The sequence below is a fragment of the Platalea leucorodia genome, assembly GCF_965183815.1.
Source record: "Platalea leucorodia genome assembly, chromosome: 5".
Lineage (NCBI taxonomy): Eukaryota > Metazoa > Chordata > Aves > Pelecaniformes > Threskiornithidae > Platalea > Platalea leucorodia.
In genome coordinates this window covers 98,243,252-98,261,049 of record NC_138827.1, presented here as the reverse complement: position 1 = coordinate 98,261,049, position 17,798 = coordinate 98,243,252, and the positions used below count along the sequence as shown (strand labels likewise).

The window sequence follows — 17,798 nt, the reverse complement described above, 5'->3', positions numbered from 1 at the left end:
GGGGCGAAAAACCTCTTTTTTTTTTTTTTTTTTTTTTTTTTCCCTTCTGCACCGAAACCTGAAGTCGCTTCGGTACCGCTCCGGGAAGGGGTGAGCAGTTTCGGGGCGCTCGGGGCTGTGCCACCACCCCCCCTGCTCCCCTTACCTGTCAGCCAGGTACGGGAGGTGCCCTTTACAACGCAGCAGCAAAAGTTTTAGTGCTAGGAAAGGACTTGGTCCTCCTGCAAAAAAAAAAAAAAAAAAAATTAAATAAAATCCCCCCACCACCTCCTGCCCTTTTTATTTCAGGTTTCACATCTTAGCTCTGAAAGTTTGCAGGTACCTGTTAATGCTTTGCACGCCCTGAGCCTGCAGAGCCAGCCCGGCCGGGCACCGCTGGAGCCCCAGCCCCGGGCAGGGCTCCCCGGCGAAGGATGTGTTTCCCCAAACAGAAAGTTTGCTGTTTTGTCTGCTTAGTTAGTTTCATTTCTTTATTTTATTTTGTGAAGTAACACCTTAGCTTCTGGGATCCTAAAGCAAGAAGTGAAAGTATTGACTGGAACTTCAAAGTCGTTTACCAAAAAGCAAAAATAATATATCTATATATATTTTAAAAAGCTAGGCGGTCTTCTGGGAAGAAAAAGCGTTCTCGAGATCTGCAGGTTTAAAATTATTGACAACTTTTTGCGGGAGGCTGAGGAGCAGGGGAGGCAGTGAAACGCATTTAAAACAATTCACCATTGGGCGTTTGGCATTAAAACGCCAATTGCCGAGGCAGGCTGAGGGTCCGGGCTCCCTCCGTCCCTATCTCCCCTCTCCGCTGCATCTCCTGGTAGATCTGCCACGGTGATGCCACCATTGCCCACTCCAGGATCGGGAATAACTGGCAATACTAAAGTTTCTGGCACATTTCTCAGCCTCTTCCTTCCTCAGCCAGGCAGAGCCACAGAGCCCCCAGTTCCCTCTGTCCAGGCGGAATCCCAAGCAGGAGAGTGTGAGTAAACACCCTGGCCCCGCACACACTCTCTCCATATTCCCATCCTCTTACCTGCTCGGAGATGGATTTATTTATTTTTTTTTTTTTTAAGCCAAGCAGGTTTGATAACCGCAAAGGTCTGAAAAGAGAGTTCAGGCAGAATAAAAAGACCTAGCAGCAGCAGCACACTTCACTGCTCAGTCCTGGTGTGAAGCTCCAGCAAAGTAAAAAGACACAAGGGGGGGGGGGGGGGGGAAGAAAAAAAGAAAAAAATGACCCTACTTTGCTGCAAAATAGAATAAAAAAAATTGGTGAGGCAGGTAATAATATTTTAGGTTTTGTGTAAAACTCCCAGTGCAGGAGAAGACAATAGATGCGAAGGCGAGGGGGGATCCTGCTCAGGAGAGCAAGGGTTAATTGCCCTTGTTTTACAGTTTGCATCTGTTACATCTTTTATAGCCCCCTGTTTAAACTAATCCTCAAGTCAAAGCATCTTTAAAGCTACAGCATCTTCTTCGAGATGGACTGAGTTTCAGGAGCGTTCTTGCAGCAAACCAAATGCTCCTGCCCTCTCCCTTTGACAGATAGAGCCTCCTGCACAGCCCGGGCGCACACAGCAGCTCCAAAAGTTTACAAGTTTAAAAAAAAAAAAAAAATATAACAACAAAAACCCAACGGAAAGCCTGAAAACTCTGACAGCGGTAGTTTTGATTTCCTGTTTCTTTTCTGGGGGGGGGAAAAAAAAAAAATGACACTCTGAAGCTTTGTTTAACTAAGGGGCAGGGGCAAACCCTGAATATTGTCAAACTGACTAAAAAGGTGACAGAGGTTTATAATTACACTGCTGGTTGTTAGGGGGAGGGGGAGGTCTCCGTGCTGTGCTTTACCCCAAAAGGAGAGGGGGAGAGCCATGTTTCCCTCTCCTCTTATCACTTGGCTGGAGTGCGCTTTGGGGGGGAAGGGGAAAAAAAAAAAAAAGCAAGAAAGGCAGGAGAAGAAGGAGCGAAGGCTAGCGTTTCATGTGAAAAGAAGTTCGAATGTCAAATTAAAGTACTTTTAGGAGGAAATGGTCCGCCTAGCATTGAGTCAAACAGCCTACTGTAAAAGCTGTGCATTCCCTCATACGGTCATGAGTTATGACTCATTTGAGATGTAATTCTTGTCTCCCTCTGATCTGCTTTGCTGGTGCAATACACACACACACGCACACACACGCAGGGGGAGAGAGAAGGCGCACACGCACGCTCACACACACACACACACACACACACGCACACACACGCACAGGCACAGGCACACACAGAGAGAGCGCAAAAATAAATAAATAAAGCGAGAAAGAAGCAATCTGCCCGGCTGGGGAGAGAGGGGGGAGCCCGCTCCGTCTGCGTCCCACCTCCCCCGGCACGGCAAACCCCGCCGTGTGCGTGGATGGGTTCTTTTTCGGGTGCAAATTCGGGTCCCCGTTGGCGCCCTGCATTTAAATGGGATATACCAATGCCCACATTGTTGCTGTGTTTGGTTGTTACATAGAGTCTGCGTGCTGCTGAATCAGGGAGTCGAGTCCATGCGAACTGCCATCTGATCCACTCTTATCAATGAAGCAGCAGATCATGGCGGATGGCCCCAGGTGTAAGAGGCGAAAACAAGCCAACCCCCGAAGGAAAAACGGTAAGCCGCCCCCCCAAGCAAACTTTTCCGGCCGGTTCCGCCGCGGCGAAGGGGGGGGGGAAGCCGGCGGCAGGACGGGGAGGAGGAGCGGGGGGGGAACCGGGGACGGCGCCCGCCCGGGCGGCAGCGGCGGCGGCAGCGGCTCCCGCCCGGGGCTCGCCGCCCTCCGCGGCCGCGGGGTTGTCCCGCGGGGGTTTGCGCGGCCGCGGGGCGCCGGCGGAGTGTTGGGGAGGGGTGAGGAGGAGGAGGAGGAAGGAGGAAGGGAGCGGGGGTGGGGGGTGGGGGGGAGCAGCGCGCCGCCGCCGCGCCCCAAAGTTTGTTGCGCGGGCGCGGAGCGGGCGGCGGAGAGCGGGCGGAGCGGCGGGGGTTCGGTTCGCCCGCCGCTTCGCCGGGGTGGGTTGGGAGCCGGTTGGCAGGGCCCGGGAGAGGAGAGGTGCGGAGCCGGGCGGGGGGAGGCGCGGAGCGGCGCGGAGCGGCGCGGAGCGGGGCGGGCGGCGGGAGGGCGGCCGGCCCCGCTGCCGGCCCTGGGAAAAAACCCGGCAGCGTGAGAACCCCGAGGCAGGCTGGCACCGAGTTAGCGACTCTCTCTTTTTTTATTATTATTGTTAGGGACTCGAAAATGAAACTTCCTCCTCCCTAATAATTAATACTACTAATGAGTTTGGTGCCCAATTGTCCGGAGTTGCCCTCTCCCCCGGTCTCCGCCGGCCGCGGAGGGCCGGGGCTCAGTGGGACGCGGTGTTCTGGGCTGATTTCACATTTGGCAGCTTTCACTGGTGTGGGTCTCTCTTTCTCCGTCTCTCTCCCCGTCCCTCCCTTAGTTTCTTCCTTTCTCCTCCGGCTGAGAGCCTCTCCCCCCCCGCCAGCCTCCCCCTCCCCACCCCAGCCCCTCGCATGGCCATCCCGGCCCCACTTTCAACAACTTTCCTCTCGAAGGAGCCGGAGGAAAGGAAGATATTTGTGTGAACCTGAACCCGTCCGCTTATAGCTCAGCTACTTCATTTAAGTGGAGAGGTTGGGGGGGGGGGGGGTGAAGGAGGAGGGGGGGGCGACAACAACAACAACAAAAAAAACACAAAGACAAGAGAATGTTGATTAGAAACAAATGATCCTGCCCCCCCTCCCCTTCCCTCTGCTAGGTTGTGAGTGTGAGTGTGTGTGTGTGTGTGTGTGTCTTTTTCTTGTTGTGGTCGAGCCATATGGGGGAGTGATAGAGGAATTTTAGTCAGAAACTGTTCGTTATGTTACACTGGCTTTTCCCTTTGTGTTGTCTTTGATCTATTTGCTTGGCTTAGTATTACAAAAAAACCCCAACTAAAATAATATATTCCGAGCAGCTTCCCAAGGATCCGTTCCTTGTTATCTTTTTTTAAAGTCTCTCCCCCTCCACCACCACCCTTTACTCTTGTGTCTGTCATTATTTAAGGTGGTCCTCACAGAGGAGACCTCCCCTTCCCCTCATCTCTGGGTAATTTAGTAGACATTAAAATTACACGTAATGTTTCCCTCTCCTCTCTTGTGTTTCCTCTGTTCTTTTTATTAAATGTTGGTTATTGATTTTCTAAAATCAATGTCTGTTGTGGGGCTTTTTTCCCCTTACAAGTATCTAAAGCACGTTGCTGATCAACTGGATAACAAAAGCTTTGTGTCAAGTAGCCTTTTTTCTTATGTTAAACAGTCATTTTTGAGAGAAAAAGAGAATGAGATTTAAAGCAACGCATCCAGAAGTGCTCTTTTGCAGTAAAGAATATTCTGAGTCTTTGAGGGGGTTTTCTTCTTCTTCTTCTTCAGCTTCCTTGCTTTTTCATACAAGATTATTAGTTTAGCGTGTTAAACCCATCACATGCTCTCTGATGAGGGATGCGTCTACGGCTTTAGTATTTTCTCAACACGATTGAAGTCGCAAAAAGCACCCCCCTCCACAGAAAAAGCCGGGGGCCCCTGTTCGCCCAGGACCCCGGGCTGCAGCCTGGGCGCCCCGCTGCTGCAGCCGGGTGCTCGGGACGGCGGGGGGAGCGGGGTGCCCCGGGCCCTGGGTGCTCCCAGGCAAAAGTGCGTTTTCGGGGACCTGCGCTAACTTGGGAAGCCACCACACTTGGGAGTCGAAAGTTTAATTGCGATTTTTAAGGTAACCACTTCAAGATCCTGCAAACTTCATTTCAAGTGTGCGCGCTGGCTACGCGAAGGTCTAACTTCTCCCTTCAGTGCCTTGCTCTGGCCAAGACAGGGAGGGGGAATTCATTCTCGACTTTCTCTCTCTCCACTCTTTTCTCTTTGTGCCCCACAATTTCTTTCTTTCATTCATTTCCGAGGGAGAAATGTCCTGGTACTAAGAAGCAGGTAGGCGAGCGAGGGTGGGTTTGGTTAGGGTTGGGTTTGGTTTTTTTTTTTCATTTTCTCTTTCTCGACAAGCACGTATCCAATGCTTTTCCCGTTGGGAATTACCCAGGATTTATCTGGACTGAGTGGATTTTTCTTCTTCCCTGGATTCGTGGAAAAGATGTCACTTCTGAGCTTGTGTCTTTGCTGATAACACCAGAGACGGTGATGCTTATCGAAATCAGACAGAAATTCCTTAGAAACGCAGCAGAACCAAAATAAAATTAAAAAGCCACCAAAAAAAAAAAAAAAAAAAAAAAGATGGTCATCAAGGAAGCTAGGGGAGAGTGAGTGCAAGCACATACAAATTACAGACGGGGGGGAACAGAATAATCCAACTAATGCCCGAGTGGGCTCCCCGCCTGTGTGCGTGTCTCTGCGTGTGTGCGAGGATGGGCAAGGCTCGGGATTAGATACCGCGGCTGGAGAAAATTACGGCGGAGCTCGAGAGGGTAGAAAGGCAGAAAGCTCGGGATTTTCCAAGATAACGGGGTTGATCAGAGCTGCTGGTGTGCGGAGCCGGGGCGGGGGGGGTGGGGGGGGGGGATGAGAGAGGCGATGTGGAAATCAATGAGGGGTGAGCCCCCCGGAGGAGGAGGAGGGGGGGGGGGTGGCAGGAGGGAGGATGGGAAGGAGAGGACCCCCAAAAGCGGGGCGGGGGGGCGGGAGGTGCGCGGAGCGGCAGCCCAGGAATGCGGCGGCGCTCCGGGAAGTTCGGTCAGATGATTCCCGGCGCCTGACTCACTTCGCGGCACTTTCACTCGGGAGAGAAGTCGCGGCAAAGGAGGAGGAGGAGGAGGAGGAGGAGGAAGAGGAGGAGGAGAGGGCAGCGAGCCCCCTTTCCGCACGGGCGCCCCGCGGAGGCGGGGGCTGCGCTGGCGGCCGCTGCGCCGGTGCGGTGCGGCGCGGAGCGGTGCGGGGCGGTGCGGAGCGGGGGACGCGGGCAGGGACCGCTGTCCGGCCGGCCGAGTGCCCTGCCCTGCCCTGCCTCAGCAGATGAGCTGCTTCTCTCCGTCTTCTCGTGGTTTGGCGTTTGTTGGGTGTTGTTTTTTCCCCCTTTCCCTTCCTTTCCTCTCCCCCCGCAAAAATAAAAAATAAAATTAAAATCCCCAGGAAGGAGGGGAAGGAGGGGGGAAAGTTGGATCTAATTTACCCCAAAGTTTCAGTAAACAGCTCTCTTTGATTCCTTTGCCATCTCGCTTCCAGTTGTAAAGAAAAGGGAGAAAGTTCAATGCTTTCAGGGCGTCTGATCCGAGGGAGAACCCAGACCAAACAAGCAGACACGATTATACTCGCTCAGAGCCTTTCCCAAAAAGATACCCACCCACCCTCCTTTCGGGGATGCTGGGGAAGGGGGGAAAAAAACCCTCCTTCACTTCCCACTTGAAAAAGAGAGGGGGGAAAAAAAAAAAAAAAAGCCTGCCTGCTGCCTTTAGTGAGTGGGAAGTGAGGCTTGTCTTCCCTGCCTGGGGAAGTTTGGAGGTAGCTAGACTGAGGCTGGGGTGTGAGGAGGAAAACGGCTTTTTGTGAAATTCAGGTGGCAGAAGGCAGAGCGGGCATCTGGGAGCGCTCCTTTGCCCGGGAACCGCTGCAGGGGTGGGAATCCGTTGCGAGGAGATTACTTGGAGAGTTGGTTACTGGGGAGGGAGACAAATGTACTACCTCCAGAAAAGCACCTGGAGATAGGTATTAAAAATTAATGCAATAAATGCGAGTGACCAGGGCGTAATGATTACCCAGCTGCATTTTCTCGGTGCAGATTCATGTCCGGGGTGAGCTGTGACATGGAGCAGAGGAGGTTGTTTTCCGCGTCAAGGCTGGTCTATTTATTTTATTCTGAGTTTCGAGAAACCCAGCGAATTTGGAGATTAGTGCCTGATTTACTGTTTGCCATTTGTGACCATTCGGGACTTACTGGCTTTTGCTTATCGCACATGCTTCGCAAGGAAACTTTTGGGGGAATTTCTAATTGCTGTAAGACAATACATTTGATGGCTGGAAAAGCTGTATTTGAAAAGGAAAAAAAAAAATAAGGAAACCATTACAAGTTAATTACCGATAATTATACATAGCCAACTGCCCAAGGTAGGGAAAATATATGGAAGACTGAGATGCAAGCTCTCAGGACAGGCTGGTAATATTCCCCAAGAAAAATGTGTGTCTCCCTTTAGAGTGGAAAGAAGGGTGTTGATTCTTTTACAGCAGCCCCGCATTCATTCCAAGAAATAGGAAATTCTTCGCCTCACAACAGTTTTTGGCATCTGAATTATCCCAGTGCTTTTAAGGTGCATTTTCTCCTCTGTGAAAGGGGACTCTTTGTCCTTTTTTTCTCCAAGACCATGGCTTCCCAAGGTAGACACTATTTTGTGCCTGTCACATAGAAAGGGAGTGCAGGTTTGCAGTGCTCACAGACAATTGATTGTCTGCCCTAATGTGTTTCATTTACATGTTTATAACGTCAATAGTGCTGGGGTGTCCACTGTACCATTCATTCCAGCATTCCCACAAGGGTGCAATTGTCTGAATGGCCAAGTCAGACACCTTTTTGATTGCTCTTTAGTTGTCTTTTTAGAGTATAGAGAAAAAGGAGAGAAATCTGTGATGCAGAAACACTAGTTGAAAATATTTCAGAATTAAACGTCACCATTAAAGCAGATGTGAGCGTTAGACAAGCGATGTATTTTAACTAAGGCTCTGAAGGTGGAAACAAATGCAGAGCAGTGGGGACGGTTACTGCACACGACAGCCAGTCCTGTCCCTTAATTTTTTTAGCCTTTTTTTTAACGATTTGTTGTTTTCATTTTCCTTTCAGCCCCTGTAAATGCAGCCACCTCCTAACTCTTTGTATGCCCAACTGTAATTTGCCATTTTTTCCCTATATATTTACATACCTCTGTTTACGCCAACAGCGTCAGCTAACCACTTGGAAAGTCTATGGAGAGAATATTTAGGCTGTGAGAAGTATAAACTTTTTTTTAAAAAAAACAGTAAGATCCAAACATTTCTTCATCAAGCATTTTTAATGAAAAAACCGACAATGCCTAGACTTTTTCTTGAAGCAGTTTAACTTAAATAGCTGTGTACCAACTTCTTACGCCTGCGGTTCCCGTCCTCTTGCGCTGTGAGCTTGCAGCAAAGTGTTTCTAGGAGTTTCCAAGTCAATAAAAGATTACTTTTTAAGGTGTGCTGGGCTCTTTTGATATGTCACACTGTCCTTTATCACTGAAGTTGCTCCTGAGGGAGGCAAGAAACGATTGCTCGTGTTTCGTAGCCGGATAAATAAGCCACGCAGCTTATGAAACTCATATTTAGAGATACACGTATACATGCGGATACACCTATGCGTGCGGGTGTCGTATAGCCATAGATATGGTATATATAGGTACGCCTAAAAAGAATGGTTCACATTTCAGGCGAGATCATTTCCCCCTAAAAATGATGCTGATCCCAACAGCTACAATTAATACAAGTTGACCTGTTCCGTCCGTGATCCATAAGGGAAAAGAGCACTGAATCCTGTAGCTTCTGCTCAGGAGGGAAAGCGAGGCAAAACTTTTTTTTTTTTTTTTTTTTTTTTTTTTTGTGGTGTTCCTCTTTCTATATAATTTTTGTTGTAATTTTAAAAAAATGCCTGTTTGTGGAGAGATTTTTTTTTTCTTTTTTTTTTTTCTTTTTTTTTCTTTTTTTTTCTTTTTTTTTTTTTTGTGCCTGAGAGGGAAGACACACACAGTAGATGCACCGTTAGCTGAACCCCTGACACGGCGGTCTTTTGAATGCCTTAGGTATGATTTCACTTTCGCTCACATCAATGCTGACCTGAATGCCTTTCATATCTGATCCGCTGTGTCTCTCCCAGTAAACATCCCCTGAGGGGAGAACAAAGAAAGGAGCTCTTCTTCTTCTTAATCACAATTCAGCCCATTCACCGCCGGCAGGCTACATTTGCATTCTGCAACAGAAAGCCAAGATGAAAAGAAAAAAAAAAGAGAGTGAGAAGAAGGGGGGAAAAAGCAGAAGGGTGGAGGCTGAGTAAAATAACTTAGGTGTTTGTAGCTGTTTGTTGGGCTTCCCCTAGTTACAAGCCTTATATAGATCCTGCTCTACCCAGCCTTGGCTCTTCTGACAGGCAGATAGTGTTACAAGATGGCATGCCTGTACTATTCATGGCCACTCGCTCTAACACTTGAGGTAGAAAGTGTCAGAGAGGGATCAAATTCTACTCTGAGAAGTCTGTTATAGTTAGGGTCAGGTGTGTGTACTCTCAGCTCTTGACTGCTGCCTATTATTTTGTTTTAATTACTATTATTGTTTACTCACCGTGACCTTGGGGAGCGGGGGTGGCTGGGGGTGAGGCAGGCTTGGCCACCACCGGCGAGCAGATTAGCGCTGAAAAATCGCCCTTTCCCCTATTTAAATATTTTTTTTTTCATATTTTTTTTTATTTTTTCGGAAGGGTCGGGCTGGGTGGTTTTGCGCCTGGCGGGGCTGGGGGCGGGGGCGATGCTGCGGGCCGGGGGCCTCTCGGTGGCGGCGGTGGCGGGGGTGTCCCCGGGCTGGCGACCGGCCCGGGCTGCCCCGACCCAACGGGGAAAAGCAGCGACTCAGCAAATCCTCAGCGGCACCAGCAAATGCGCACGGAGGAGGAGGAGGAGGAGGAAGGCGAGATTTGTGGAAGTTTCTGTAGCTGGGCTCCCTCATGGGGTTTCGCCGTCACGTTCATGTACATTTTCCGGCTGTGTCCCCCCCCGTCCCTGTGTGTCCCCCCCCCAGATTTGCATGTTTGTTCTTCAGCAGCTCTTCTGTGCTTTTAATCAGACAGTTTTTAAAAAACGGTGAGGTCTTTGGTCGTAGCCACTTTTTTCTCACCAAGAGGAGGTTTATTTATAACTGGATCCTGCTTACTGAGAAGTATTTAAGCCCTTTCAGGCAGAGCTGTCAAAATTTCCTGTGTTGTTTGCCTCTATTTGCAACATGTAAAAAGTAATATGCAGTTGCTGGTGTTGGAATAACCGGGGTAGTGCAGAAATCTCAAGTGACAAGTTTTCAGCTACACTATCTCCTGCCGACCAAACTGTCATTTTTTTTTTTTTTTCCAGAAACCACTTTTAAGATCCTAACAGGTTTTTTTTTTCTCCCCCCCCCCCCCCCCCCATCAGCAAATAGATTAAACGTGCTAAAGCAACTTCGAGAGGGAAGAACAGTCTGAACAATGAGGAGCGGGAGGGATGTCTTATTTTCCTGTAGCTGCTATGGCAGATTTCACTCATAAGGAGCACACTAACCGAGATGTTACCAGTTGAACAGAAGCATGTGACACAGATTCCTGATTTTTTCCCAGAAGATTTACAGAATTTACAAAAAGAGATTATCTCTACACCTTCCACCCTCCTAACCACCCCCATGACCCAAGCAATGGAGGATTTAGGCAGATTTACTTCAGTAAACACCTTTGGACACTTGGGGAAAAGTAGGAGTCTGTTTGCAAAAGCAGGCTTTTGTTAAGTGAGGTGCTGGATAATGCTTTACCAAGCAGCTGTGATATTAACCTACCCAGTAATGCTGGAAAGAGCCTTAACTCCTTGTGCGCTCCGGGGCCCTGCCCGGCGGAGGCCCCGCTGGCCCTGCAGGTACCGGGCCTGGGGGGGAGCTTGGGGGGGGACACGGGCCAGGATGGTGGCACTGCCAAAGCCACAGCAGCCCCTCAACCTGACACATCTTCTACTTGGTGGCACTTGAATCTTTCGGGGTCAATCCACCAGATCCAGGGCCGGGAAGAGCTATGAGGCATCGCCACGAAAGCCTCCGCCATCGGTTAGGGGTTATCTATACGTGTGTGCGCACACACATGCACATATAGGCACTCTGTATCTACCGCCACATATATAACGTACCCCAAAACCTCCCTGGGAAAGCTCGCAAGCATGGCTAAGCGAGGAAGGTCAGTTTAGGCTTTGCGCTCGAGCAGCAAAATAGCTGAGAAGTTACGCCGGCAAACCTGTACGAGTGGCTTCCCGTTAGCTCCGGGGCTTGAAGGAGCGCCTTCAGCTTCCTGGGGGCTTCACATTCCCAAAAGTGAACTTTTTTTGGCAAGAAGGCTGCTTACCGCTCTTTTCTGAGCCACCAGAAGAAGGAGTTAATAAGTTAGTTATTTTTGCTGGGCATAAGAATAACTTTACAGGTGTTTCTTTTTTTAGCTTGACTAAGATTGCTTCTTTTGGGGGTTTTTGTTGTCGAGGGTTCTTTTTTATTTTCTTTTTTAAAGTGGAGGTGTCAATGTTAGAGCAGCCACAAATGTGTGAGAAAGCAAAGGGTATGAGACATGACAGAATTAAAGGTGTTTGCTATGTTGTTACCCGTGCGTCAAGCTGCAAGCTCCCTTTGTCACAGCCTCCTGGAGGTTTGATAGTGCGGATCCCCGTCCCTCCCAAGTGATACAGCAGTTTCTAACCGGGGGGTTTAATGCCGTGCGGTCGTTGCTATTGCATTTGCCTCCCCAAATACATTCAAACACCTCAACGTCGCGCACACCCCATTACTCCCACCTTACACAAGGGTGTTGTGGGCTCAAGCACCAGGACAGCAGCCATAGCATTACAGTATCTGGCATGGAGCGTCGCTTGGCAGGAATGTCATCTGCCAAATCATCCCATAATTACGTTTTATGTTATTTGTATGAATGACCAAGCATGCAGTATTCCTTTTGAAATCAAAGGAAGGCTTAAAATGCGTTTTTGAATACTTTCAGACCATGGTCAGGTCACAGTTTGGGAGTTGAATTAAACTGATCTCATTTGTGATCTAATTGAGGTTGGCAACAACCTTAGCAGTAGCAATAACATACAAATACAAATCAAAGAGCAGAATTCAGCAAATCAGATCTTTTGCTCGAATTCTGCCTGGGAGTTATTCTCCGACTGCCAACAGAGAAGTTAAACTTTGTCCTGCTTCTCAGCGGCAGTGCAAGCCTTGCATATTTTTCGGGTCTTTGAGAGGAAAGTTGGGTTGGAGAGATGGGCACACAAAGGCGAGAAGGGAGCTGTGCCTCCTCGGACAGGGCTTGAGGACAGGAGGAAGGCACAGCCACTCGTCACGTCTCTTTTTGGAGAGCCCAGTGGTAGAAAGCACAGGAGGAGGAACGGGGGAATATGGTTAGGAAGGGCTGGAAAGAGGAATAGGTCGCTGCGAACAGGAACGGGTATTCCAAGCGGAAAGTCGAGGCAGCTTCCTATCTTTACATCTATCGCTGCGGATTCCAGGAATGTAATTACCAGAGTGGTTGCGAATTGTTGACAAATCTTCCCGGCTCTGTCGGGAGCGGCTGTTGCGAGCGGCGGGGCCGGGAGCCGCGGCCGGGCGGGCAGCGGCCCCGACGGGCGGGCTCCGTGCGGGGCGGCGGGGGCCGGGGCGGCCCCGGGGCGGGCGGAGCGGCTCTGTGCCGGGCAGGGCATCCCCCTCGGGGCGGGCGAAAGGCCGGGGGACGCCCGGCGCGGCCCCCCCTTACCCCACGCCGGGACGCTGCCGGCTCCCTCCCCTGGGACCCCCCCGCGGCGGGGCCGGGCAGGGACCGGCGGGGCAGGGACCCCCGGCCGAGAGCCGCCGCCCCCGGGGAGCGTCCCCCCGCCCCGCCGCTGCGGCCGGCGGAGCGGTGCGGAGCGGCGCGGAGCGGCGCGGAGCGGCAGCCGCAGGCGCGGTGCGCTTGGGCGGGGGAGGGTGCGAAGCCGCCTCGCCCTCCCCGGCCCCGGGGCAGAGGTGTCAACCGCTTTTTTTTTTTGGGGGGGGAGACGACACACACGGGGCCTCGGTGCTGTCACCGGCGCCGCCGAGCACGGCCCTCCCCGGGGCGCGGTGCCGCGCTTTGGCCGCGCTCGGCCCCGGCGGGGGGACCCGGCCCGGCTGCGCCTCCGGGGGGGCCGGTCCCCCCCTCGCCCCCCTCGGCCCCCAGCCCCAAACTTTGCTCCCAGGAGGGAGGGAGAGGAGGAGAAGCGGCTCCGCGCTGCCTGCCGCTCCTCCGGGGTCCGGGATTTCAAGTGTGTCCTCAACTTCCCCCCCCCCCCCCCCGCCCCCGGGCCATTATTTTCTTTGACTAAAACCTGTTTACTCGCCTCTTTGTTTTTTGACGTTAAACGAGTTTCCATCTCCTACTCCTGCGGATCTCTAAGAAATAGATAAACCATTATATTTCCCCCTTCCCCCCCCCCCCCCCCGCTCGTATTTTAAAGCAGCGATCCTGACAGCAGTACTATTATTGCACTTTATGTTTTAGTGGATGTTTGCTGTTGCTAGTTACAGCAACACTTATCATAAGACAGCAAGAAAAGAGTAGTCCCTGGTAATTAAAGTAATGAAATATTCATTTACTCTACCTTTTCAGTAGTCTCACAAATTAGGCTGCTACATTTAATGCCTGCACTGCCTCTGTTTTTATTATAATGGCAGCTTTCGCATCTGCAATTAGGACTAATTCTGACAGTTACAATTTCTGAGGGATGGTAAACAGTGAACGAGATGTGCAGCAGTGGTATTACACGTGAAAAGCCCTTGTCTCTTTAACCTTGTTGTTTTTTTTTCTCGCAGAGGTTACCTTTTCCCGATGGTGCAAAATCGACTTGACATAACTGTTCATCAGTTTCAGGGTTTTCCCTGGAGGTATTTGCATCAAATCAGCCCAGTCAAGCTTCAAGTTGAAATTGGCAGGCCAGAAACTGACAGGGTAGGGACTGGGAAAGAGACAGCTAAAGTGCAGGCAGCGAGCTGACAGCAGCGGTGGGCAGGCAGGGGGAGAGGGCTCAGCACCCGGGGCTGCCCCCCCCAGTCCCCCCAGTCCCCCTCCGGTCCCCCCCGCCCAGTCCCCTCGGTCCCCCCACGGTCCCCTCGGTCCCCCTCCTGGCACGCACCCCGGTACTCGGAGGAGGCCGGTTGGGGAAAGAGGGGGTAAAAATTAAAAAATAACTCATAAAGTGGGGGGAAAAAGGTGTTGTGAAACAAAAGAGCGAAGTGCTGAGCTGAAGTTAGCTGTCGCTAACAAGCTGATTTTGCTGCGGAGTAGTAGCGTGTTTATGCACTACGACTGTTAAGAGAAGTGACGGAGAAGGTTGTTAATACCAATGAAAACATATTTTGATCAGCTCAAAAAAAAAAAAACACCCAACCCAGAGAGACGTTCATCTGGAAAGATAATTACATTAGAATCAAAACAAACATTTCCTTGAATATGTTATTTCATTTATCCTCTGTCACGGGGAGGGGGGGCCTTCAAGTAGAATGATGTGAAAATTAATTTTTAATAGATTATTGGCCAAATCGGGATCGTTCCCTCTGACACTCCCCCACCCCGGCAGAATTTCACTTCTTTGAAAATAATCCCAAATCTTATGTAGCGTGGAAGGGAGCAGCACAGCAAGGGACAGGCAACACCATCAGCCCCGCTCCTTCCTTAAAGGTGAAAAAGAGCAAAACCGTGTTACTTTCCCGGGCGAGAGAGCCGACAATATATTTTTTCCCCCCCCTAAATATATATCTGTAGTCTTTACCAGCTGATTAAAAATCCCTCTCACTTTTCCTACCAGACTTGTGCTAAAGTAAGCCTTGCTTTCAAACAGTTTTTCAGCGGTGTGTGTGACAGGCATTGGCTGATCTGCTGATGCCCATTCGACAGGCACTGTTGAGCTAAAGTGGTGTGACGGCACAGTTTTGTTAAGCTGTGAACAAAGGGCTGGAGATGCCTCGCTGGCATCATCCATGTGCATATTGGCCTTGTCACAGTTTTGCTTGATTTAATGCTCTGTTTATTCCTAGATATTAGAACTTAAATTCCAAACAATATGTTTTCGTATACGACACACAAACTTTATTTTAAAAGCGTTTGCTCCCAAGAACTACAGATCCGTTTGTCTGTCCAATATCCATGCAGCAAACATTTAAAACGTAGCTCCTAGAAAAATAGGTGGCTGGTAGCCTCCTAACTGTTATCCAGTTAAAAAATGGGATTTCAGTTTTAAAAAGTCTTATAAGGGTAAAAGATTTATTTCTTCTTTGATCATTTGTTGAGAGTTGTTATTTATTTCAACAGTGGATTTTCTTATAAGCTCCTAAGGAGAGGTTAGGCAGCGTGCAGGCAGGGCAGGCAGGATGGACTTTTCAAGTGCCATATCATCCCGGCGGTGTTGCTGTGATAAAAGCGGCGCTTTGCAAATACCTGTAAGCGTAGGCGGAGGCCTATTGGCAGGCAGAAATAAAGCAAGCTGGGTTACGGCAGGTTAGTGGAAGGGAGCAGGAAACCGGATTAAGATTAATATATATGTATGTAATATATAGGTGTTCATTAGGTGGCCACAACTTTGTATCTCAGCAGTTCATCAAGAGAAAACGTGAGCATAAGGAGCTATATTTAGGTTCTGATCCTCTTCTTTTAGAGAAGCTGTAGGCTTTATCTGTAGAAAGTTTTTTTGTTGGGTTTTTTTTTGGTTGTTTTTCTTCTCCCCTTCTTCATCGCCTTTTTAAACTCTCTTCAGGTTTGCTGCAAGTGTTTGCTAAGAGATTAGTTAGCCAGCTTCCATGGCAGAGGTAGCCCTGGGAAGCAGCTCGTTGCTGGGAGGAATGCTCGGTAGGTCAGGGCGTGAAGATATAAGGAGCTGCCCAGCTGAGGCTGGGGATCAGGTATTTTCCTCTTTGTTTCCTATCAGAGACAAAGTGCTTATGGAAAGGTTTGTGGTGAGACATCAAATCCCAGCAGGAGCACAGATGTTCCCACTTTTACAGGCTTACCAATGAACATTTCAGCTTAAACAAGTTTATGAAATAAAAGATTTATTTATTTTTCCTTAGTAGATGCAGCATCTTAGTTTGATTGTGTAAAGATTGTATCGCTCCAGCCACTCAGGCTTATTTGGTCCAAGGCACGGTGCTTTACTTGAGGGCTATAAGTAGGGATGGGAGAGAGGGAAGGAGGGGGAGGAGGGAGCATTCAGCAAAATGAAAGTATTCCTTCTCCAAACAGTGCGGTCTAGAGCCTAAATCTGAAATTGAATCTGCTGGGCAAAACCTGTACAATTTTTCTACCTGCCCTTAGTCTGCTTCCTTTCAACTATGACAGTTTTACTAACTGAAATGAATGGGCTTGCTTTCTCCGGTACCTTTTCTCAGTATGCGTTTACATCAAGTACTTCAAACAGAGAGCTGGGTGATATATGTAGGGGGACAGCTTGCACAGAATAAGCTTTAATGGTTAATTTTTGTATAGCTTTATAAATGAAAGGGACTTAAACCTACTAGCAGTATAGATCACAAGACCTTATGTGGTCTATTCTTCTCTAGATGCACAAGAGATTTACGTGCCTAAGTCCCATAAGAGTTAATGGGAGTTACGCATGTAAATCTCTTCCACAGTGAGATAATAGACCCTTTTATGTATGGATAGCTGGATTCTTACAAAAATCACCTACTGAACAGTAGACTTTATGTCCTTCCCTCTTAACAAATATTTATAAAACGAGCAGGCCAGCAGATGAGACCAGGAACCCCCCAAGATGTCTCCAAACCGCAGTAACCCCCACAGCATGGGAGCCAGCCCTGGGTTTGCCTTGTCCCTTTGGCTCGGTGTCCCGGTTTTGGACTGCTGTGGGTGACATGGCAGGTCTGGTGGCGATGGGGTAGGACACGGGCCGACGTGGCCTCTCACCTCTTGCCAAGTCCTCGTTGATGGAGCCCTCTCGCTCCATGGATGGCTCAGGAGACTGGGAGAGGCAGAGCTGCCATGTCGTTTCTGCTCCCCCCCCGCCCCAGTGCTGCAGGCAGCACAGGTAACCTCTGAGGTGCACTTCTTCCCATGTCCCTGTTCCCCATCCCACCTGTACTGGGGATTTATCGCCCTGAGGTGGGAGAACCCCAGCAGGACCGTCCCGGGCCGCTGGCAGAGCGCGGCGGTGGTGGCACCACCTCCCCGAGCCCAGGTGCTGCTAGCACCGCACATCTGCTCCCTTCCCGCTCTGGCGTGACCTCTCTCCCTGGGAAAGCAAGCAGGCTTTGCCTCCGATGGGTACGGTCTCCGCGCATCTCCGCGGGGATATATATAACTTGGACGATCTGTATCTGCCAGCCATGAGTCAGATCGAGATCTTATCCCCTCGTAACGTGTAGCCGGAGATAGCCGGTGCCACGGCACACGCGTGTCAGTAACGATCCCCGGGTTTTGTGAACCGCGGCTCTTTTTGCCATCATTGTTTCTTTCCATCACTCGCCTGCTCCTTCCCGATAGCGATCTGAGGGAGTTGGGCAAGCTGCAGACTTGCCAGCCCTTAGCTCCCAGGCCTGGCAAAACACAATCCGGAAAAAAAAAAAATAAAACAACTTACGCCGTGAGACTATCAGATTAAATCCAAGGGTTTCTACCAGCGGCGGGATGGGAAAAGCCCATTGTTTGTTGATTATCGTCTCATCAGCCCCGGCTGATACTAGGATGCTCAAGGAAAACACACTTCGGTTACAGTTGATTTTCAGATTCCAAAATGGTGCTGCAAAGTCTGTGCATGCCTAATTATATTTTATGCTAGGCTGTGCAATACAAAATGTATGCTGCAGCAATCAGTGAGTTAACAGTATCAATCAATTTGTAAACAGATGAAGTCACTCATTCCCAAACTGGTTTTCCAAAAACAATTACTAAATTACAATAGAAAAAAATTGTACAGTTACTGTATTTGTGTGCTGTGTTACAATCAACATACCAGGGAAACAAAACAATTTAATGCAGAAAAATCATCATTCATCTACATTATAATTGCTTCTTTTTCACATCTAC

General features: G+C 49.7%; 1 protein-coding gene and 1 long non-coding RNA gene across 5 annotated transcripts in view; one reads left to right on the top strand and one right to left on the bottom strand.

The window, feature by feature from the left end:
• The window catches only part of ZEB2 (zinc finger E-box binding homeobox 2), a 114,528-nt gene that overhangs the window by 481 nt on the left and 96,249 nt on the right, over nt 1–17,798 (top strand). For all 4 annotated transcript variants that reach the window (XM_082312269.1, XM_082312268.1, XM_082312267.1 and 1 more), the window contains exon 3: nt 2,486–2,623. In XM_082312269.1, coding sequence (XP_082168395.1) covers nt 2,551–2,623 — 73 coding nt within the window. In that variant the 5' untranslated portion in view covers nt 2,486–2,550. The remainder of the gene's footprint in view (nt 1–2,485; nt 2,624–17,798) is intronic.
• Nucleotides 6,764–12,541, bottom strand: LOC309590811. The gene is made up of 3 exons (XR_014228208.1): nt 12,271–12,541; nt 10,998–11,114; nt 6,764–8,951 (listed from the first exon to the last, which is right to left on the bottom strand). It is a non-coding gene; the product is annotated as an uncharacterized lncRNA (long non-coding RNA).